This window comes from Prinia subflava, chromosome 1 (genome assembly GCF_021018805.1).
Source record: "Prinia subflava isolate CZ2003 ecotype Zambia chromosome 1, Cam_Psub_1.2, whole genome shotgun sequence".
Lineage (NCBI taxonomy): Eukaryota > Metazoa > Chordata > Aves > Passeriformes > Cisticolidae > Prinia > Prinia subflava.
Window position 1 is genome coordinate 41,172,660 of NC_086247.1, and position 25,393 is coordinate 41,198,052.

Consider the following 25,393-nt stretch of genomic DNA (forward strand, 5'->3'; position numbering starts at 1 on the left):
GGAATATTGAATATTGTCAAATTACAATATTAAAATTAGTTGGCTGTTAATGGGGCTTTACTCTCCAAAATAAAGGATAAGGTGAAACAGGCTTCTGGGAGAATAAATTAGAAATATTTATTGATAGCAAATTTTTCCAGCACGTCTATTGAAAATTACTCATAGATGCATTTTAATATCAAAAGTAGTATAACTACATTATCTTGCCTGCCAAATTTTTTAGGGATCACAGATTTTCATCCATGTGCTAGTGTCAGTGTCCCATTAGCATCAGTCTGAATTAACTTTGAATAAACTTGTGATAAAAAAAAAGAGTGGTTTAAATTCTTACTAGTACATTTCACTGACTAATCAGCTCAGCTTTTACAGTTCCCACCTTCGCCATTTTAACTCACCTGACTTTGTTTCACTTTATTTTTACCTCCTTAGTTTTAGGTTAAAGAGTTCTTCAGTCTCTTGTTTTCTCTCCGCTTCTACTGCTTAATCAACAGACCTATTAAATTTTTAATAATTTATTTCATATGCTTACCAATTTATGCATTTATGCCCCCAGGTCATAAGTTATTTGCATCTCCATAAATTCTCCTTTTACATCAAACATAGGCCACTGCTGTTTGCCATTATTTCACAATGAATAATTTAAATCAATTAAATTCAAATGTGATTTTTGTACTCAGTCTCGTTTACCTAGGTTTCATGTGAAAATTTGTTATTTCACCCTCAAAATCTTGACAATGAAGAGCTTCATATTTATGATATGTATTTTTATCTGGTAGTTTGTAAACTTTATACAGAACCTTTTTTTTATATTACATTCTTGTTATGGTAGTGTAGGAAAGGGGTTATGTGGGTTTGGGCTTTTTTTCTTTTTACATTTTTTACTTTATAAAATTGTAAATACTGAATTAGACGATCAACGATCTTTTGCTGAATTTTTGTCAATAAAACTGGTTTTCACACAGTGAAGACTGCTTTTTTTAAAGTTTACTTTTATGTTTCAAATTTTAAGTTTTCCTGGTTATTTAGAAGGTCCTAATAAAATTAATCAAATTCAAACAGAGACTTAAGCCTTTCCTCTGCTTCCTTTTCTTTGTAACCTGATCCAGAAAATAAAAGCAAAAGTATACAGTTACAACAAAATAATGATTTATTTCATGAGTATTATAAATATGAATCCACTAGCTATAAATCCCATAAAAATCTCTGACATCTCTGAATCAGGTGCAGAACATCCTGCCTTTCAGCTGCTTGAGACTAAGGCAGCTGTGACAATTGAAAATGGCATCCCAGTCCTCTATATTGTTTGTGAAAGGAATCAGAGGCTTTGGGAGGGATACTAGCAGAAAAAGAACACTAAACACATGCAAGTAAATATAAAGAAAACATAAGTCATGATGGCAGACAACTTTTGGGCTTTATTTAACATCTTTATACTATATACTCTTCCTGAAGATTAAGTCAGTTAAGTACTTTATAGTAGGCTAAGTATTGTGTGTAGACATTAATATGTATTTACTGCTTTAAGATTTTTACTGTTACCAGAAGAGAAATTGTCTTATCCTGAAGCACTAAAATATTCATATGGATTCAGTAGGATCTGGGAGTTCATACTCTCCAGTTTGTACTTCTGTCATGAAGAGAAACTTAGAGAAATCTCTGAAACTGAGGTAAAAATTCTATTTAAAAAGACAAATTTAGGGTAGAAAATCTCTCTAATCCAGACTTCTTGTGAAGTTCATCAGAAATTTAGTTTCAATTAAGGAGTGGGAAATGCAGAGAAAATACTTACAGACATATTAAGTAAAGTTCTGTCCTTGTGGCATAAGGGACAGTTATGAAATTGCCAGTACACACAGGAGAAAATACCAGCTACCTTGGGTGACACATGCATCCTAATGAATGCAAGTCTAAATGTGGACTTTTTAAAAAATATCTCATTCAAATGGAAGTCAGCCATGTAATAAAGATACATTTTGCTTAGTAAATGACAACACTTAACTCTAAAGAACTACTTTGCACTCCTGAGCTAACTCATACAAAGGTTAGCACAGCCTACCTGCAAGTCTTTCTACTTGAAGTATTGGCCAGAAAAGCTGTGTCACTCTCCAAGTCAAATAGATTTATAATAAAAGTAGCATTTGAGGTACTATAGAAAGGAAGAAGTTTGAAGGTGATCACAAAACACCAGAGTAACTTTTTTTTTTTTTTAATGTGGTCTCTGGTGCAGTAATATCCACAGGGCTTGTTCAAATGGGTCTAAAAAAACACTCTTTGCTTAAATGAAGACTTTTAAGATTCTGGCATAAAAGCTGAACAAAACCTTGAGTTTCTACAGATGTTCAATGCAGTAATGTAATAGGAAGCTGTTTTTTCTTGGTTTTATTTCCTTTTATATTTAGTGAAACCATAGTTAAGTTCTATAGCACCTGCTGTTGAAAACTAGAATATGGTGAAGATTAATGCTCCAATGTCAGAAGCTGCAATTCCATTGCAATGATTTTTCCACTTCCAGTTTTTATTATTTACAGGTTTTTGTCAGCTGAAGAACCTGCTTGAACCATTTCAGCATTTTATAAGCCGGACCATATTTACAGAAAATAAACAAATAACTTAATATGAATAAAGTGATAAAGAAACATATAAATTATATTCTTATATTATTTATGCTTGAATTGCCTCTCTGTTAATATAGACTGAGGCTGGAAGATTTACACCTCTTCCCAGTTTGGAGGGCTGGATGATAAAAAAAACACTCGGTATATTTGTACTCTTTTCTGTGCTTCTACACAAAAGTGCCAGGAAGGCACTGGATTAGGTTTTACTGCTTTGTGGACTGTCTCCTTGGCTGGCATAACTTCTGCTACATGGCTGAGAAATTTAAGAAAACCCAAAAACCCAATGTATTGGCATACAAGAATAGGAGACACAGAACAAAGGACGGAAAGAAAAATGGCTAAAATTGCAAGTGAATTAAGAAGAGCATCGACAAAGGCAAATGGCTAAAAGAAAAGAAGAAGGACCTTTAAAAGACAGAAAATTATATGGTACACATTCTGTAAATTTCTGTTCAAGGAGTATAAAAAAGTCATTGGATAAGTCATAAGGAGGAGCCATCCTGGCTCCAAAGCACTTAGTTCTCTGGCAAAGAAGAGCTACCTTGATGCTTATTGCATTAAGCTCAAGGCCTGAAGCAATCAGAGGTTACCAAAGGGAACGGGGAAAAAAGTGTATGTACGAAGTGGTATTTTTCAACTCATTCAAAGCCTGACTGTGTTCTTAGAGCATTGCTCATTTACACCCTCAGTGCAATGCCTTCATCGAGTGAACAACTTGTCCTGTTACTCCTCTTCCCCCATGAGCACTTCAGGGAAGCCAACAATGCAACAAATGCAACATTTTGCATTTGAGATGTTCTACTCCTGGATGAAGACTCCAGACCTCACACCCAATCCAGCAGCAAAAGAAAACTTTTCACTTCTCTGTTCAGATTGCCAGCGAGGAAGACTTTTTCAGACTATAAACTTGTTGGTTTTTTTCTTTTTTTTCTTTTTTCTTTTGAAGTCTCAAGTGTAAAAGATTTTGTATTTTATTGAGCCACTCCAACTTTAATCTGACTCCGTAAGGAAAATGCAGTGCACCTATCTAACCTACAAAGCCTAAGAAATGTACCATTTATGTCAGTAAAAGTCTTCCCAGTGGGAAACACTTTTAAAAAGTATGTTATTTTCATATTTCTTGCTGATACTAGTCTGCCTCTGCCTAGATAAAACTACAGAACTGTTAAAATTAACTTTTACATAATTTGGACCCAACCCCCCCCCCAAATCAACATAAAAAAGAAAGCACTTCACATGAATAGAAAAAAGCATCTCTTTTCCTTCTCATTTGAGAAATTCTGAGCATCTGTTTTTCACTATTTTTAAAGCAGAGAAAAAAAGAGATAAAATAATTCTGATTGAATTCAGAATTAAAAATTAAAAACAATGTACAATAATGGTCTCATTCAATTTGCTACTCATAATTTTAACTTTTTAAACATGTATCATATTATCTCTTCCCATTTATTGCACCTCAGGCAGACTGAAGAAAATGGAAAAAATATGACAAAGGTTTTCAGAATGGTATTGCATACTTTAAAGACTCTGCTGTCAGTCCTAGTGAAATCATACATTGCAGCTACTATTTGTTCCATCAACATATTTGAAAACAATCAAACTGATCACTGTTTCTTCAGGTCCTCTATTAGAAAAAAGAAATATTACACTAGTTAAAAGTGACATTAAAGTGAAGCTGTAAACTCCATACAGTATTTTGCAGAAATAAGGTATTTTTCGAGTCAAAATCAGTTTATTTCCAATTTTTCCATGCTTTCTAGTTTGACTCTGTATCTACTGACACCAGGACTTCTGATATTTGACTTTAAATGGAAAAAAATAGATCTCTTTCTGTAAGGTAGTTATTGTTCTTGTCTGTCAAAACGGCAATTTACTTTATGCTTTTTTATCATACCTTGAGAATTTTGCACATTATCTCATAAACTGAAAACGTTTTCTCAGCTCGTGTCCAATCCCAGGTTGTGACCTTTAAAAAAAAAAAAAAGAACACAAAATAAACAAAACAGAAATTAAGTTATTTTTGTTGGTTTCAAGAATTAGGATAACTAACAACAAAAAAAATCCCTAAAAAAAATCCCTAAACTATTTACATTGATCAAAATATATTCAGCAAGACCAAGCATTGCCTTAAAGCAACAACTAGCAGGGACCAGACTGTTCCATCCAGGCAATGCTTAGGAGATGTCCTCCCTGTCCTTACAATGCAGCTCCTTTGCATGCAGCCTGCTCTGTGCAAAACGATGATACTTCCCCTGGGAACTTGCAGGGTTGCAGTGAGATCCTGAGAGGATACAGCCCTTGAATTCATCTCACAGAGCCAGTGCCTTGTCTATTAGAAAACGTGTTCCTCACCACTTTCCTCCTTGTAATTATATGCCACTGTTTGCTCCCATTCACCTAGAGTGTTTGCAAATCCATAAAACCAGTCTCCAACCTTGCAATGTCCCGGACACTTAACCCACATGCCTTGAAATCCATGGGGAAAGAAACAAAGCATGAAACAACACAGGGAGATATTCACTTTCTTTTTTTTTCTTACCAAGATTAATCTACTCCTAAATTCTAACAAACTAAGATTTGAAAAATAGTATTTTGTTTTCTCCTCTTTGTTTTGGGATTTCAACACTGTTTTTAAATGTATTCATTTTAGGCAATTGTTTTACACAGAAAAATGCATATATAAAAGAATTAAATCAAATCATGGAAGGGAAGGTGTTAAGACTTAAATGAGACAGAAAGGGATAGATGAATATATTCAGTAAGGGAAGAGTTAAGGCAATATCATAACAGTGTATAAAATTTCCAAGGAAGACACAAGCAGAAAACAGGAGAATATTAAAAGTCTAAAAATACAGAAGAAGTCACATATTAGAATGAAATTGAGGTTATAAATTAAAGAATAATTAAGTCAATGCTAAGACACTTTGGACAGTGGCCCATATCTGAAGGAAGACAGCTGTATCATTAAATTCTTTAGGCACAATGAAGAAGTTGAAGAAAACATACGTTACTGCTTCTACAAGATTCAAGATAAAGTTTTTTGAAAAATGTTTAATGAAATAGTTTCCAGAGCCCGAGGAACAAAATATTATATGAGATCAATTTATCTCTTATCCAAAGAGAAAATAATCATTAATAGATCAAAATTATTTTGATATTGTATGAGAAAATTCTATCCCTAACTAATTTTTAGTTAAAACATTACTGTAATGGAAAGTCCTTTAAGGAAATCAGAGGCAGGAATGAAAAGTTCAAAACCAGTGTTATAGTTCTCCTTCTATTAGACTTTTCTTTATTTGCAGTCATTGTCAAATGCTTGAACTGGGGGTATTAAACCACAAAGCTACTCTTTCTCCTATGGACAAAAAGATAAATTTCTAACCACGAACAGAAAAATGGGGAGAGGAGCCTTGCTACAGCCTCACTGAGCCCACAACAGCCAGTCACACCAGATGAAGTCATATTGTGCCATGAGGAAAAGTTGTTATTATTGCTCCTGAAGCACAAAGTCATTTGGAGCTACATTTAAAAATTTACAATAGGCTCCATACTTTGGGGGAAAATATAAGTGCTCCCTCCTTTCCCCGGCTTCCTGCTTTTGTTTGTACCTGTAAAGGGACTTCTTTTCAGGTCAAACCAAAACTCCTTCTGTATAAAGATTTGTGCAAGGCAAAAGCAATTGTAGAATTAAGACACCCATAGAAATTGCTGCATCGTTCACTTTTTATATTTTAATTTAAAATATTGAGTAGCAAAAGAAAGGGTGCTAGTGGCTCTTTCTCCAGTAAATTTCCAATTATAAATTGAAAGAAACTGAAACCCACCAGACTTGACACAATTAATAATTCTAAAGAAGGAAATGTACCAGGAAATAGAAAAAATAATAGTAAAGAAGTAATTTTCTCTAAAAATTTCAAAATGCAAATAAAAAACACTAGGATTGCTCCTTTTTCTGAGCATGGGAAGTAGAAGTACTATTGATCAAACAGATAAAAAATGAGCCAGGGGGAGGCTGTTGATAGACATGGTTTAAACACATGCTTCCCTAATGTGTTAGACTTTGGCAGAGACTGAAAAAATACTTTGCTTGATTTTCTGGTTAAGAAAGCTTGCAGGACATCTCTTTTCAGAAAACAACTTTGTCCAAGTAGTTTATGCTGCACATATAATTATAACAGTTTTTATCTTAACCACACTTTATACATTTCCTAAAAAGAAGCTCTGAAACTCACTGAAACTTTGTTGATAATATTTTTCTAATCCCTGGAAGAGACAAACCTGCAGAATAGCAAAGGTAACTATGTGTAAAAGTTTGCATATAGAAAATAGGACTTTAGAAGTGTGCAATTATTATATACATTTCACCTTGGAATTGAATGATCTTAAATGTTCTTCTAACCCAAACATCCCATAATTCTATGTCTTTAAGACAACTCTGTAGGAACTCTCCCTCTGTCCTAAAAAAAAACATGCTTATCATTCTGCTTCCCTCCTACTCCATGAAGAGAAAATATTTTTCTCTGCATTTGAACAGTTTTTCTATTTTAGACTAGGAACCAGAATCTGGCAATACAAATTCATTTTGTGCTTGCAGCTGAGCTGAAACAAGAGCTGTAAAAACTCGAGGATGTATTTCTTGTTTTATACAATAGCAGCTTGTCAAAATTTTCCTTACTCACATTATCACGGTTCACATTCTTGATATGAACATGTTCCTTTCACACCCATTAATCACCCTCCATCAGACATTTACCCCCTACAAGTATATTATTCCTATAAATTTATGATTCTTCAGTAAAGAGGCTTGTGGTCTCTTCCATAGTTCTTAAAAAAGAACAATCTTTCTCTTTTCTCATCATTGATTCTATCTAGTACCCAGAATGGAGTTGGTTTTACTTGACAGGCAGAAATGCTCAAGTAGATCTGGCAGAGACAGGAAAGGTAGTTTTGAATTAAGGTGCTTGTTAGCATAATCTGATATTTTAATCCAATACTGAAAAATATCCACCAAAAAATCCAAGCTCCCATTAACAGACCTGAGAGAGCCTAAACCCCAGACCCATGAATTAGGCTACAAACATTGAACACATGAAGTTTACAGTCCATATTACTTCCATTCCCCATGTCTTTTACACGCTTTTAAACCTTTTGCTAAATGAACACCAATAGTTACTGATGGTTAATCTAAAGATTTGCAAGATGGCTTTGAACTACCTCTGGAAGAGGTTGCCCCAAGAGCTGGTGGATGCCCCATCTCTGAAAACATTCAAGATCAGGTCAAACAGGCTCTGAGAAACCTCCTCCAGTTGAAGGTGTCCCTGCTGTAGGCAGGTTGGACTAGATGACCTTTAAAGCTCCCTTTCAACCTAAACTATTCTATGATTCTGTTTCAGGCAGGAAGGAGCTACAGCCTGGATCTGACAAACACAGGGTTTAGCAGCAGTCAGAAAGGTCACCCAATAAACAGTAAAAATTAATCCACATGACTCTTCCTGCTGCAGGCATGGGACTGCTACTGTCTCCTTAGCAACTGGCTTAAAAGTTAGCTAGAGGATCTTTACTGCAGCTTAAATGTACCATAAGACTGTGAAAATAAATTGCTGAATGTAAGATGAGTGCTAAAATTTTGCCCAGTGTTCCCAGTGAGATTCCAATTAAGATATGTAACTTAAACAATTTCATTTGATTCCTTACCTTCCTTTTAGTGCTCTCAAGAAGCAAAAACTTACATTCAGGATGGAATCTAAATAGAGACACATTGCCATCTCCACAGCATGTAAAAAGCTTTGATATTTCCACAAGTCTCAGCAGTTTCACTACAATGATTATTCAGTTTTAATCTAACCATCCTGCTTCAGGCCTGTTCTGTCTGCCAAAGGAAAATTAAAAGCTCCCTTTCAACATGAGCAGATTTCTCTTTTATTTTTCTAAGTGTTCATTTAAGTGGGGGGAAATAAATTCTTGCTAGATACCCAATCATCTGATGAAGATCTGTTTTCTCTCACTTCTATACCACACTCCCTGGGAATTTTCAATGCTGCTACTTGCAGTCCTGCTAGCCCAAAGAGCGGTAGCTCATTGTGAAAGACTTGTACACAATACATGAAATTATTTTAAACATATTCATTCCCACTAAGCATGAGAAACATACTTACTGGAGGTGCTATAAATTTATACAAAGAAGATCCCCTCAGTGCCAGAAACTTTGGTGTGTACATTCGGTCCTGAAGGGAGTCTTGTTCCCGTTCTTCCGTCCAGCCCATGTAGACTATCTGACAAAAAAATCAATAGTGTTGACAATTTCTCATAAATTTTCTTGTGTTGCAAGTATTCCATGTGCATAAACTCATGTCTGTCAAATTTAACATAGCTGCAAACCTTGAACCACACACACAATATGGTACACGGGCAGTTTTTATAAAGGATGCCTGTTAGGACAATGCAAAAACATGAGAAGAAATATTTATTTTATAAGGAACAACAAAAAATGTTAACCACATATTCCAGGGATGTTAAAGGTGTATTCTACATATCTGCTGACAGATCATGTCAGTGAAATTTAATGCAAGTGAAGTGTAAGGAACCACCAGTCAGGAACCCTAAGTCAAGCAACTGCTATTACACAGTAACACAGGTACTGAGCATGCAAGTTCATGTTACGCATTAAACAATATGATCTTACAAATTTCATTTCCAAGTCATGTCAATTTTCTTTTTTTTTTTTTTTTACTCTCTGAAAAATGTGTAGGAGTTTTGAACCTTTTTGCTTAGGAATAGGAGATTAGCAGGCTGTTTTCAGTCACTGTTTGTACAGACTTCATCTACAGCTAAGAACTGACCAGAATGCTGTGGACCCTTACCACCACCTGGAGATCCTCTGATACAGGTGTTTGAACTAGAACTTATTCCAATTCACTTTAGGATGCAATTTCCTACCTATCCTATTAAGTGAGCTATTTAATATCAAATCCTTAAAGAGTAGAAGAACATGAGTCAACAATATGCCAACTTCTGGAGACCACTGAACAGGGAGTAGACACCTCATGGAACATTTGATTTATAAACATGCCATTAGTAACAAAATGCAGTTTCCAGTGTGCACTGGTATGCTACTGCTATGGAAAATAGTTCAATCCATATTTTATACAGTGCTGCTAATGAGATAGATCTATATTTAAATGTGTCTATGAAACTGATTTCTTCACTCACAAAGAAAGAATGGGACATTCTCTGTCTTAAAAGTCAGTAATAATCATGCAAGGAAAAAGGTAATAATTATGTAAGGAAAAGGTAAAAAAGTCAACAAATTTGTAAGTGCACCTGGTATGAATGGTATGAATGTCCCTAAAATGAATGTATTTACTGCAGGTTTTGAATGTTGTGTGCTTTTTGAAAAGAAATTCACACTAGTTTATTTATTTACATTTGGGCAGAGAATTTTGAGCAAAATTTCTTCATGGAATATGCATTAAAATAAATAGAGGGTTGATTGTTGTTTTTTTTTTCTCTCTCTCTTTTATGTTTTTTTGGGGGGGAGGTTATACTTTTTATTGTAACATACTGGAAATTATTAGCTTTTTCAAAATCCCCTTGCAAGAAATCGGTACTATGAATCTCTGCCACAGTTTATTGGACATTTTATGGTCTATAACCAGAGACAGGGAGAAGGTCCATTTTTGTCATACTACAGTGACACCTCAATACTTAATTATTCTGCCAATATCAAACACTAAAACTGTCACACAGTCTCAGGTTCAATGAAAAACTTATGTTGAACTATCTGCTCATTTGGTGACTAAGTAAGTTTATAAAAGTCAAAAGGAAGACAGATCTGTACCACAATATTCAACCATCAAAAAGAGTGCTAAACACTCAATTGTTATGCAATAACTAAAAAGCCATGTTCTTCAAAATCTCATTTGTTCCTGAATGAAGAATTATTCAGAAAGAAAAAAAACCAAACCAAAACCAAAACAACAACAACAACAAAAAACCCCAAACAAACAACTAACTGGTAAAGTAAACGAAGTTTTAAATTTCAATTCAATGTTTATTCAAATTTCATTTCTGCTTTTTCATGTGCTATCCATAAATAAGATCCTCATCCCTCCTACTTGATTGTAGTCTCTAGATCACAGTGACTGAGGTGGGTTACACAGAAGAGGTATATAAGTATAAACAATTTGTACTACTGTGTGCAGAAGTTTGGCACATTTTTTTCTCTGTAACTGAAAGAAAATACACAATCTTTAATTTCTAGGAATTGAGACATCTATGCTTCAAAATTAATTCAATGGAATTCGTTTGGTTTCATCTTGATTTGTTTCATTTAAATTGGACACAGAGTAAGATATCATCTTGCCTGATGATATTTAATATCACTGTAGCACTCTATGTAATCCCTTAGTATTTTTCTCTTTCATATTTCTGCATCTTCTATTCATCACAATAACAGGATACAGTCACTCATGCTGTGCAGATGTATTGTTATTCCTCATTTGATTGACTCAATACTAAGGTAGCCATGAAATTTAAGGCAATTGCTCCCTTAGATATTTCTCCCTTGCCTCTGTAGATCATGAGGAAAAATTAGATTGATTTTCCAGACAATTTGCTGTACCAAAAGTTTTATTAACAGAAAAGCATTTCTCCTTCAGACTCAATGACAGCTATTCAACATAGAGAAGAATTCTCAAGCAAAGGCTGTATGATTATAATTAGGAATATTTACAAATTTGTTTGAGTGCATGGGCATATCCACGTGTTGATTAAAATAGCACAGGGTATATTCTGGAAAACAAGGCAAATCTAAACAAATACTTGCTAACTATTTTAATAGATAATTCTGAGAACTATGGTAACTTTTAAGTTCCTAGAGTGATCTCAGTTTGTCTAAATATACTAAATGTGTAAAATTAAATCAAATATAATTTTTAATACAATGAAGATGAGAAACTGCTGAAAATTTTCACTTCTGAGGTAAAATAGATGACATTTTTGAAACATTTCTGTCACTGGGAAACGTTCTGATTTCTAAAAAAGCTTTGACCTATAAAAACTTGGAGAAACGTATTTACTGGAAAATTATTGTAACCTAAAAAAATTAATAGTTCATACATATGTATAAACTGAAATATTGGATTAATATGATATACAACTGAGCGTTTTTGACCATATCTCAGTGTAGCTGCACATGTGGACTTGGCACATATGGCCTTTCATGAGATTATGAAATTCCAGAAATTTCATTTCTGAAAATAAATGCTTAGCACAGACACACGATGAATGGATATAAATGTTAATCACAAATAGACAGTGCATAGCATGCTCTTTTATAAATTAAAAAGATCTAGTTAGTTTTCAATCTTATCAAGTTTTTTTGAGTCCCTAGAAAACTGTTGATTGTTATCAACAAACATGGCAGGGTGGTGAAAAAAGATTTTATTAGTGATTCCCAATCCACTTGGAAGATAATTTTTGCAGCCCTGGTTTCTAACTTACCTCAAGCAGCTCATTCTTCAAAATCAAATGGTGACACAAGTTAGTTAACTTTGTGGCTGCTGGTTCAGTAACAAAGATTCAATAAGTCATTACAGTTTATGAGTTGAATCATGGACAGTTTAAAAAAAATCTATTTTGAAATGATAAATGAAACAGGACAATTTCTTCAGTCAAAAATCCATAATCTTGTAATTTAATATGTTCTTAAATCATACAGACATCCTAATCAAGCAAGATAAATTGCCATATTTTATATCAGTCCAATATATTGCTAAAAAAGACTTAAATAGCCTTGACTACCAGAGAGACTTTTTCAGAATTTTTACACATATTTCATTATATTTTAGGAAGAATAGTAAGACAAAAATACAAGAAAATTTCCCCAAAATGAAATGTAATGTATGTGACATCATAAAAGTGAGACAATTCAAACATAAGAATAGATGCACTGACAGCTTTTTATCTTGCAAGTCTGATACTCATACTTACATTATGTGAAAATGTGCTGTAGGGCAACTGGATGAACATGGCATCAGAAGACAAATAAATATGTCAGAAAACACAGAGGGAAAGTAATGAGGGATGAGAAACTCAGATAATGCCCTCTACCCTGGTTTTAATATAATTTTCTCTGTACTTTTAAAAATAGTTTTCTGTATAGTCTAAAAATTTTGCTATAGTCAATTGTTAGCAGAAAAAGAAATGTGGGAAAAAATGGAAGAAAAAGGGTGATCATAATGTGGTCACTGGCAAAACCAATTCTGCTTAAGAATTGGCTTAAGAAAAGGCTTACAATTTTGACACTAAGTAAAAAAAAATTTTTCAAAGTCAACAGACAAACTAATCATATAGAATTTTGAATGGATGTTAGAAAAATTTTGCCCTATTGTAAATGCAGTTAAAATGTCTCCTATCCTATTTTTCAGGTTTGTGAAAAGTCTGCTAATCTTTCCATACTTTTTTTTTAATTCCTGTGATTTTTTTTAAATCTTTCTCATTAAAAAAGTCCACTAAAACTTTAGAGCTGTCACCTACAGCTCTAAAGATTGCCTTCATATTTTTGAACCATTTAATTACAAATAGATTATTCAAACTAAGATCGCATATGTATCTCACAGTTTAATTTTTTTCTATATAAGAACTCACATTGTCATCTTGCTACCAGACCAAGGCTGAATATAGGTTTTCATTTGGTTTTCTCTTGCTCTATCTTTGAAATGACCACACAAAAATTGAGGAAATATTATCAGGTCTTAAAGTAAGTAGTGTCAGAGAAAACAGAAAATATTTGTTAATTATGGAAGATGATTTTTCACTTATAATCCAGATAAATGAAATCTGAAAACAGAGTATACTTGTTTTCTGAACAAACAACATCAGAATCAGAGCAAAGACAGATGTTTACAGTAACAAAATTTGCCTGGACCCCATAGAGACCTGTTCAAAGTTAATTAACGTTTGAAAAACTTGCATGACAATTTATGTTACATCCAACAGCATTCCTTAGGAAAACTTTGCACATTTCCTGTGAGATGTACCAGACCTTGGATGACATCAGGACTATATTGACTGTTTCCTGCCTTCACTCTCCACAAGTCTGAAAAATGATGGCTACGTGTGGATTGAGGATAGTTTTCCAAACAGGTAGAGAACTATCTGTTGCTTTTCCAGGTTTCTTCTTCTAGTTATAATCTACTAATCCAGAGAAACATTTTGTCTCACCTATTCAGTTTTTCATCCAGTTCTACATGTTAATAGACACAGCTTATTTCAAACCACTCATTTTACTTATTTAAGACTTCTAAGTAGCTGTTTATTGAAATAAATTTTTCTAACGACAAAGTCAATTTGAACCTTAATTGGGCAACTGTGTGCCTTTGTCAAAATGTCAACATTAGAAGTTGGGATTTTTTGCCTCTCTTAAATTATTCAAGTCAATGCACAATTACGTGTATTTAAAATTCATTACAATTTGAATTTGTTCATTTTAATAGAGGTGATTAGCATTTAGAAAGCACAGCCTTTCTCCAAGAAAGACCTTATGCAGCTGTTATTACAAAGATGGATTTGGATGCAAACTACAGTATTAGATACCAATCTACACTAATTTCAGGAGTGTGTGTGAAATTATGAGTAGGAATCAGTACAAAAAAACCTCAGGCTAGTCTGATCTTCCAGGATATTGACTGGGTAATTAAAAAAAAAACAAAAAATGAAGTAGAGTAGCTAGCCAGCACGAGGCAAACTCCCCAAAATGCACAAGGGATGTGTGTATTTTATGCAGCATTAGGTATTTTCCAGCTAAATAGGTATGGCAGCGAGATGATGAAAAAAGTATCATGCTATCTAAAGTAATCTGCCTTCCTCACTTGACTGAGCCTTCTCCTTCTTGTAGACTTCTATTATTTACCCACCACATAACTCACCTTCCGAGCAATTTAGCATATCCCTGAGCAGGCTCATTTGATTACCACGTTTATCACTGAGGAGACTCAGTCCTGATGACATCAGAGGCATTTTACAGCTGACCTGAGAGACTTCAGATCTTCTCTGATTCTCTCAACAGAACAGCTCTCAGCAAACACTTTGAAAATGTGCAGGTCTCACACATTTCCTGACGAAAAGATTACTATACATCTGTCATATATACACTATATACACTGTCATCATTCCCCTCTCCTTTTAATGTTGTATAACTGCAACCAGTAGGGTTCAGCTTTATTTTCTGGAAAAAGAAAAACAATCTTTGATATATGGCCATATTTGAATTCCTACGTGTTCATTTTTCACCTACTAAATTTAGGAAGCAGCCCAGGAAAGGCTAGAATTTTAATCCAGGATGAAATTTCTTGGGGGGTTTTGAGGGTTTGAAATAGTGCAATACAGCAAGCTCAGCATTCAGGTGACAAGAAAGTAAACATCATTTATTTTAAAGCCTAGTAGCTTGACTGGGTTTAGGATTTATCTTTTGATTAATAGCATTTTTTTTCTTCTTCTAAATGTACACAGCATGTATTTTTCATGCCCTAAAATAAAAATGGGCCAAATAAAATTATTTCAAATAATCAAGCTGGAGGGCACGACCTCTCCCTTTTGATGAACAACATATCATAATTCATCTTGTTCACCTCAGGGTAGACTACTGAAAGATACTGAATGAAGAAAAAAGATCAGAATATTACAAGTCACTAGACAGGGTCTTTCAGATTTTTGATGGTGCCACTGAGCAAACAACAGACATATTTCTCTTTCTTAAATACCAGGGTGAGTGAAATATTTACAGAAACATTTAATAACATTTTTAAGTTGTCCCAGAAGTACCCTTCAATTAGATTTCAATGACTGGTTACAGATAATTTTTTTATTTTCTTTTTCTGTTTCTCTGAAAAAGACTGGTAAGCAGAACTTGGACAGGACTATTGCAATTTGGGCTCTGTATCTTTCTCTGTCACATGATACTGCTCATGTAGCTGCCTTGCTCACATCTTTACTGAGCTTACTGAACTCAGTCCAAAGGAGATGGCATCAACACACAGAAGAATCCCAAATGACTGAGTATACAGAAAATACAGATGATGATGAATAGGCTGTTTGAAATTAATTTTAATAATAAATGTTTTGAGTTTGCATAACATCAGAATTACACTTCTATAGAATTAGTGTTTACTCTTCAAAGTGCTCACAAAGCCAAAATAAACCTGCAAATAATCAATGTATACTTGAAGTTGTCTTTAAAGTCTCTGGTGTTGCTGTTTGCACAGCAAAAGAAACATACCTGATAGAAATCCCTTTTTCAGTATCAATTACTTCACAAGATGTGGCTTAGAAATATTTTGATGCCTTTATGAGAACAAAGCTTGAAAATTAGTAGCTCACATATAGATGTAAGTATACAAAAGCCTTTTTAGAATTAAAATATTTTATTTAAACACAGCATGGAATCAACATCAATATTCAATAGAATAAAGCTATTCATGAGTACTCATTTTAATTTTCATTCTCAACAATTTAAATGGCAACTGACAAAAATAACTCTCAATGCTTGCAAAATTGCTTTGACTATTTCTACTGAGGAACAATTATTTTCACTCCTATCTGATTATCAGAATAAAAAGACTTCTGCAAGCCGAAACTGTCTTTAAGACTTTCTCAGAGCTCTCAGAGAACACAATTTCTACTTATAAACTCCTAGAATAATAAAAATAAATAAAATCTCTGAAAATTGAAACATTTTAGCCCAGCATTGCATTGCCTTGCAGAACTACCATAATTCTTTCAAGCACTCAATACATGTAACTGAAAGAAGAAAAAAGTCAACAAGGGGTGAAATTTTATTTTCAAAAGTACAATCAGATTTCTGCACAAACCCACTGGTTTTCAGGTTTCATAACCCATTCTCAGTTAATGAAATATTTTGAAAAAGGAAAGTGTGACTGAGGAGGTAGACATGGGTTTCATTTTTTTTTTCCTTACCAGCAATATGACTTTGCTGTAAGAAAGAAGGTCCGGGAAAGGTCAACTGGTGGTTAGGTAAACTTTTTTTTGTAATGAAAGAACAATTGATGCAGCTTCAGGGAAAGTTGTTAATTTCTAAGAACTCACAGCACCAAGGGAAGGACTGTACTATTACAACAAACCAAACCATTACCTGAACCCAAGTTTCACATTAACAGAAATGCAGATAATTAAGCAGTTATTAGAGTCAATTCAAAACTAACAATATCAATATAACAATAACAATATCCTTCAAAGGTTAATGGCTGCTGCAATCACAAACATGATGGCAAGTGATGCATGGCACTGTTGGGTATGGTGTAGTCAGTTTATACAACCGTTAATGGGGACAACCGTCTCTTTTAGGCAATGTTAGTTGTTAAATTTTCTTATTTAACTTCCTGGTCATTTTATCTCCAGCAATCAGTGTAAAGAAGCAAAGTTCAGTGAGAGAAGGGAAAAAACAAAGAAGCCTTTCTAGTGGAGAATTAGTCAGAAAAAACTGAAGGCCACACAGACCTCCTACAGAACATGGAAACCTACAGATGAGAAATTTTGCTGCATCTGCACAATGTCTTTGGAGAATCAATGTTACCATTGCCAGTTACTAACAGAGGAAAAAAAAAGCCTAATAGGTGGTGTAAAATTTTAATCAAATCAATAAAGAATACTCCCTAAGGTAATTTTGTATCTTATTAGCTATAGCAAATAATCTCTTGTCTAATGATTTCACAGTTTTCAAGATCATTAAGCAATAGGTCTAATTACGCTTAATTTCTAAATAGAAAATGATAATAATAATTCTTTATAAAAAATGAACAATGCAGTAAAACTTCAGTTCAAATCCTATAATTTAATAAGAAATTGTAAATTAATCCATAAATTTAACATGTATAGATAACAGAAGTAATTCCTTTTTAATTAGAAAAATCAATCAACATTTATACACTTCTCTTCCTTTAACTGAAAATGTATTTCAACTATATCTATAAAAGAAATGAAGACTACTTTTGAAAAAATAACAGTTGAACAGGTAAAACCTGTATCTAAACAAACTGGTCCCAAAAATCTTCCACTACAGCTGAATAATATTATGGATCACTGCTATTCTCTTTCACCTACCTTCAGAATTTGAACTTTCAACCACAAAAGCCTGGAAAATAAGCTGTTTTTATAAAAACAAATAAATACTCTGCAGGTGAAATCCAAAGATACTTTGATAGATCTAGTGAAAGAGATTTACTCACTATGTCTGCTTTGTACCACTATGGCAAAGAAATTGTGTAGCAAAGCACCACTGATGGCTTTTAGTATTTTAAAAATACTCAATTACTTCTCTTGGTGTGAGATGTTATGAAATCCCCACTCTTAAAGATAGTCACAACCTGGTGGGGGAAAGTCCAGAGCAATCTGATTTATGTAGGTTATTCTCTGAGCAGGATTCTGACCAGATGACCTACTAAAATTCATCCAATATAAATTATTCTGTGAGTCTTTGATCTCAAAACAGCCTTATCTGTCCTGGAATCTGTTTTAAAACAGTCTTGACTTACTGTTCTTAGAAAAACAGCTATGGCTTGTTTTTTTATACCTTTACATTATTTCATTATTATATACAAACCATATGTGGTAGTTCACATTTCATAATCTATCTCTAGCTGGCTAGGATTTTCTAAATGTCCCCATTTTTTATCTACCCTAATTTTCAGAGGGGCAGTGTATAAAATTTCTCACTGGATATTTCATTCTTAAAATACACTCTGTAAAGGAATTTTTAGTACAGATTGCTTGCAGGTAGACTACCCTTGAGATTGAAGACATTGCTCACAAGCAGCAATGAAAGATGTATCCTACCACCCCTTCTCAATTGCAAACGGGGAGAAAAGGTTATGATTTGTGAAGGACCTGATATCCTAGAGAGATTGAAGAGGAAGGGAAAAAGGAGGTGAGAAGTCAGATGAGACAAATATAAAATGCTCGTAAATGACCAAGGTAATGATATATAACTTGCATTCTTACACATTCTTAAAGTAAATAAAATTCTTTGTGGATCATGAAGAAAGAAGGAAAAATCAACCTATTCCAGAATGACCTTAAACATCAGTTTCCAAACAGTGGTATTAAAATGTGTTGAGAAACAGAACCAGAATGCAGTTCCATTCTGAAAGAGCAAGGCAAGGTAGAGGAAAACTACTGCTAAAATATCCCCTTCAGAAGCAAAAAAAATTCTTAGGGGATGATTAGATGAAGAACATGATATTTAACATGTTCTATATACTATTATTTTCATGCTTCTCTCCATGTCTTATTTATTAACAAGATGGGGGATTGTGGTTTTTTTAATATAGACAGTTTTAACTTTCCTGGTGTTTGGATTGAACCTAGGCTATCCTGAGGATTCCATAGCTTGTCATATGCCCACAGCCTGTGGCAGGAATTTAGCAGTAGTGTTCATAACATTTACTGAACTTATGCTGCACTTACTTTTTGACAGTGGGGTGACGTCTGTCAGTAGCTGATTTGTCTCTAGAATCTCAGCATTTCCATGAATTTTGCAGTTTCATTGGAAAAGCTCAGTCTTTAAGAAGTGCCAAGTGCAACTCCTTTTGCGGTGTCAGAGCTTTCCTTCACTCATGCAATTTTTTTTTTTAACAAAAAGTGTCCCACTACCATGAGAATTGAGGGGATGCAACCCATAAAATTCAGATTGCATCCTGAACAAAGCCCAAATTTCAGTGTAAAATGTTGAGGCTCTTTACCCACATAGATCTGCAGAGGGACAAGCAAGCTCCTTCACCCACAGAAAGTTAAAACAAAAACTCCTCTGAGGGTGCTATCTGTCTGATTGAAGAAGAGATCCTGGTGAAATAATCTAAGGTCCTGTGAAGTGCAAACAGGGACCTTCAGGAACATTATTTAACAATTGATGGATGTAAACTCCTAATTTATACTTAGCCAGAAGTCACTCCTCTCACAGACAGCATCTTTTCTTTCAAGCTTTTTTTTGCAGTCTCAGAGGTCTGGATGCTATTTGCATAATAGGATCAGATCCTCCTCTTTCCCACTGTCTGGGTTTGGTTTTGAACAGCAGCCCACTCCAGCAGGAGGGGAAGAGGAGGCGGCTGCATTATTCCACCTACTGCCATCAGGGCAGGCACGTGGGAGCAATAGGTCGGAGTGATGAGTGACTATTGCTTCTGCCAAGCAAGTACTACAAACAGGAGGCTGTTAAACAAATAATGGGAAGCAGCAGGACTTCTGGATGTATATTTGCAGAGAGCAGCTAGAAACTGTACACTGCTGCATCTTGATCCTGCTGGACTTTGTGGGTACTCCTGCGCTGGCTCGGGTGGCTCTGGTCACTCGGCACTCACACACTACCAGAGCCATCAAGGTGGAGACCTGCCTCAGAGAAGAAGCCCAGGCACAGAACTGCCTACCTATTTACACCTCCTCAGACCTTCAGACCTGCACATTCCACATAAGCAGACTTGTTCGGTTGGATTTTTTTCCAACAAGAGATATTCCAACATGGAAAAAAGTTTCTTATTAATTAAACAAGTAAATAATTTTTCCCAGTTTTCAGCTCCTGAGTATAGGTTTTTTGACCTAACACTGCTAAATCTCTATTTGCTGTGTCATAAAATATGACAGACTTCCTAAGTTCTGCCTCCAAAAATAGTAAGATTGAAAACAAATATTTTCTAATATGCTAAACATATAACAGATATTGCTCACTGAACAAAGTTTCCTTACCAGGACATCTTTTCTTTGAAAAGAAAAAAAGTTTTTTAATATTATGTATTTCTAGGGGGTGTTTCTGCAATTGCAATTAGCTACATTTTTTTACTTTTATTTACAGTTTCCCTTCGCACATTAATACTTTTTAGTGTTATTTTTTCTTTCTTCATTTGTAGGTAACCCATAAATTGTCCATTGCTTTGTACTGTTTTATACATGAACTATTTTCTGAAATTCAGGTAACAACTCTGTCACTGCTCTTATGGACCATTATTGTGATGAGGGAGTAAAGACAAAGGGCCACCTGAAGGCCAGAGTTCTGTTTAACCACTGTTCTTAGAAGTGCAAGAGAATAAATATTTTTCCTATCAGAAACTATGATCTGAAGAACCAATCATCTGCACAGACGTAAAATAAGCAATGAGAAAAAATGAAATGTTATTCAATCCTCCTCTTGAAGTAAACTGTAATTAAATGTATTTATTTATGCCTTTTTGAGTCCCATGTGCTCCTCCAATAGAAAATCTATAGTTAAAGTTTATGCTTCATTGATTCCAATTAATTTCTTTAGATGATAGAATTCCCAAAGGAATAATGTGTGTATAGACTTACTGAACACCTTCCTTCTCTAGTATACTAAAATTAATGTTATTCCTGGGAAATTCTACACTCACTTGATGCAATAAAAGAGACATTACAATAAAGCATTACAATCTTTTTATTTCTAGCCTCAGCCTTCAATGAAAATTACAATCGGACCAGACAGAACAAACTCATATTTGGCAGGCTACAGATATTAACAATTTCTTATTTAGGGTGAGACTAGAGGAAAGAAAAAGTTTCCCCTATACTTAATCTTTCTAAGTATAACAAGGGAAAAAAAAAAAAAAAAAAAAAAAAAAAAAAAACCACAAAAACAAAACAAAACAAAACAAAAAACCAAACAAAAAAAAACCCCCACCTATTTATTTTGAGGATATCACAGAATATGCTGAGTTGGAAAAGTATCCACCAGGATTCTTGAGTCCAACTCCTAGCCCTGCACAGAACACCCCTAAGCATAGCATCATCAGACTGCCAGCGTTCTCCAAATTCTTCTTGAACTCAGACAGGCTCAAGATGATAACTCTGGTGACTCTGTTTCTCACTTTTTCATATTTTCTCTCTTTGTTACCACTTTTCAGGAACTTCTACAGGCCAAATGCATCATTTAGACATCTATTTCCAATCAACAAGGTTGAAAGTTGCTTCCCGTCCTCCTGCTTTGTTGGCCTGTTTGGACAGTAGCTATCTCATCCAACAAAAAGATACATGAAAAAGTTGGAAAAATCCATTCTAACAGAATAAAAGGCCCTTTCTTGGTTTATTGTTTGCTACTTGTTTCCAGTCTTAGACATCATAAATATCCAACTCTTGCAGAAAATCTGTCTTTTAAATTGCAGGCATCCCTTCCACTGTCCTATTTATGTTACATACCCCATTTTTTGGGTAAATGGCAATATATAAGATCAAAATATGTTTAGAGACTTAAAGTGGGATTTAGTCATGTCATGCTTATAAATAGAAGGTGGGGTAAAATGACACATAAAGGCAAGGTTGATTGTTATTTAAACTCAGTGATTTCTCACTGTCTCACCTCATCATAGATACAGAATTATGCTTCTGGGGAGAAGTATTTGTTCATGTTATACTGTTATGACAAAACAGGAAGGATTATTCATTTGATTACATCTGCTAGGGCATGCTGATACAGAACGCTTCAGGATGCATTCAGACGGGATCAAGTTATATTAAGATGTTAAGATCATCCTGTTGCAAAAGGTCCTAGCTGAAGGAAAAGCCCTTATTATTGTACCCTAGAAATTACAGCACTCACAAAGTCAGTGTGTCAGACTTGTATCTTTTTAACCTAACCACCAACCTAAAAGCTGAGGTATTGGACTCCTGTTTAAGCTATGGCACTATACAGAAAGACACACAAGACCTGTGGGATCAGAAAGAGCCTGAATTCACACCCAAGAGTGTACTAACAAGGTGAAGGATCTGGTAAGAGTACCTTAATCTCAAAAGCAGTAGATCAGGCTGTCCACTTACCAGTTAAATACATTTACGCATAGCTGTCACCCAAAAATAGGCATAAATATATAATTTTTAATACACGTGCATTTATTTATTTATATATTTATCTGCTTATTTGTTTAGAGCACTAAGGTACAACAACTAGTAAATCTTCCCAAACCCAAAAGTAAGCAACAATATTTTATCTACTTATCAATTTATTGTGTAGCTGTGGGACATGTCTGTTTCTTTCACTCACTTTGAAAGATCTACAATGGAGCAAGGCTTTTAGAACCCCCTCATTCACCTGTCCTATTTAAACCTTCAGTGGAGACACAGTACATTCACCCCTGTATTCACTAAAGTATGAACACAGAGCCAACACAGATCTGGTCATTGAATTTGGTCAGGAAAAACTACCCTTACTGAAAGGAATTTTCAGGGAGAGATATTATGATTGCAGATGGGGGGAAAAAAAGCTATTACTTGTTACACTGAAGAGTTAGTACTAGAAAAAACATACAAGAAAATAAATCAGAAAAATATATAAATGAGGATGAAATTTTACTTGAGGCAAAATTGAATTTTCTGGACATGAAGAAATTATTTGATGCACAGCTTGAGACATATATTTTGAGATTTAAATAACAACTTGATCTAATCACTCTTTTGTGTCATCTAAATTTCCAGCAGGTGTCCAAATTACTTCCATCCTCTAATGAGCTATAAGGTATGCAGCCCTAGGACAGAAGCATTGCTATCCAATAACTGCATCAAGTGACTCACAACATGAATGCTATCTGGCTCATCAGGTAACCAACTAGCTTCAGGACAGCTGTCTGACCTTCCTCTCAAAAGTCAACATGGTTTCCTCTGCCTGAAATCTTTAGTAATCTACTATGTGTATTGCCCTTCTAAATTTTTTATGCCCTTAAATTCAAAAGCTATTCTAGACTACAATATTAAAAGGAAGAAAAATCTTTTATTGGCCACAGAAAGTGTAGTTTTTGTAACAGAGACTGCCTCAGAAGCATCTAAAACACTTACAGAAACTGCTCAGGGAAAAAAATTCATGTCAGCCACAGAAATTTTTCCATATAGATAGATATACATAGAGACATTCAGTTTATTTTAGAAAAAACTCAATAAAGTATCAATAAGCAACATAAGCCTTTCAAGGGCATATGTTATGCAGCAATAATGCATGCTGAGTGCCATAGATGGCTGACAATGGCAGGGAATTAGCCCAACACAATTTACACCCTATTGTGCACTTCTGCTTAATTTAACAGCAAGAACGCAGCTTCCCCTGTGTGTTTCTATAATCATTTAACAATAGAAGCTTCATTCCAGAGATTTGCCTTCAAAATAAACCTGATCACATCCTTACTGTGACAACAGATGGTGACAGAGCAGATGTATCATTGGATCAGAAAGTTCAGTATCTGTCAGTCAAGAGCTTCTGGATGACTACTCAAGGTACCACAGAAAAGAATATTGGAAAATAATTAATTCAACAATCATGCAAAATTAGGAAAAAAAGAGAAAGAAAAAAGAAAACAAAATACACTAAGGAGAAAGAACAAAAACACTGCTCTTAATGTACTTCTAGAACAGACTTGATTTCTTTGGAGATGTGTCATATTTCAGAAGAACTCTCTATTTAATCACTGCCTTTTAAAAATACCAATACTATAGCAATGGAGCCTATTACTCTGCCATTAGTAATAAAAAAATTAAGGTGTTGTCATACAGGTGTTTATCAGTAAAACAGATGTTCTCCTATCAGTCCTATCAATTCACCTGAGCAATGGAATTTACCTTTTCAGATACAACAGAGATGCAACATATCTGCAGCAAAGAACACTGGCTTGATTGACAGGCAAGACAGTCATCATGACATTTGTGGGTACTCACCTTTATATAGTACATATAAGTTAGGTTTTATTAACCAAACTCACTGAGTCAAACTTTTAGAATTGATTTTAAATGAGATTGTTCTAACTGTAGAACTTTAATAAAACTGGACAACACCCTGCTAGAGTGGAATATGAGGTGATACAACATAGCTGATCTGGTACAGCTGTGTATAGTTGTTTTTATTACATTATATAAGAAATAAAAGAAAATGGGAATAACCATGTATATTTGTGAATGCCATCAGATGTATCTTATCATCCCATTCTTGGCCTTCAAGAATGTAAAATGTTTGCAAAACAACAGGGTTCTTGACTGTGGAATCTGACAAGCACAATGATACCCAAATTTCTGGCCTTAGTGTGGCATCACACTAAGTTAATTATACCATGATCTTGTTTTAAAATGGAATCAAACACTCATTCTCACATGACTCTCATTATTGACCGTCAACTTTGAATAGACCAGCTACCGATTCTTTTCCCATAAAGCAGGAAAATTTTAGAGAGACACAATATCCTTAAAAACTAAAACTATTTAATGAAAATTTCCTCTCTTCTGTAGATACAAACATTTCAAAAATTCTCATGCTACCTGTGGAAAGAAGACAAATAGTGTTCAACAAAAAGGATTATAGCATTCTTCCCCATAATACTTCTTTTTGTGAATTCAGCATATGAAAGGTGGAGTCATAGACTTTGTATTCATCCTAATAGAGATAAGACATACAACATAGGAAAACAAAGTTTTAAATATACTCCTCTGCCACGAAATTTTTATCTGTTTCATGTGAAACCTTGAGATTTGACTGTTGCCTATGTAGTAGAGAAGCAAATGTCTATTTATGATATTTTTGAACATGTATGTGAACATAGCCATAATCAATGAAATGAAAAATCAACTCCCCGAATTTGCCATGTGTGATATCTGTTTTGTACCACTGCCTTGTTGAGTTAAAATTGGAGTCAGAATGTTATGACTTTCCCAGCTGCAATTTATGAACATTTTACTTGTCCACACAGGAACAGGAAGAGGTGAACTGCAGGCCAGATTAAGATTTAGATCTA

The 25,393-nt window shown here is 34.4% G+C and overlaps 1 protein-coding gene across 9 annotated transcripts in view; it reads right to left on the reverse strand.

The window, feature by feature from the left end:
* SNTG1 (syntrophin gamma 1) overlaps positions 1–25,393 on the reverse strand; it is a 321,667-nt gene that overhangs the window by 42,877 nt on the left and 253,397 nt on the right. For all 9 annotated transcript variants that reach the window (XM_063394382.1, XM_063394328.1, XM_063394391.1 and 6 more), the window contains 2 exons: positions 8,771–8,887; positions 4,510–4,581 (listed from right to left, as the gene is read on the reverse strand). In XM_063394382.1, coding sequence (XP_063250452.1) covers positions 4,510–4,581; positions 8,771–8,887 — 189 coding nt within the window. The remainder of the gene's footprint in view (positions 1–4,509; positions 4,582–8,770; positions 8,888–25,393) is intronic.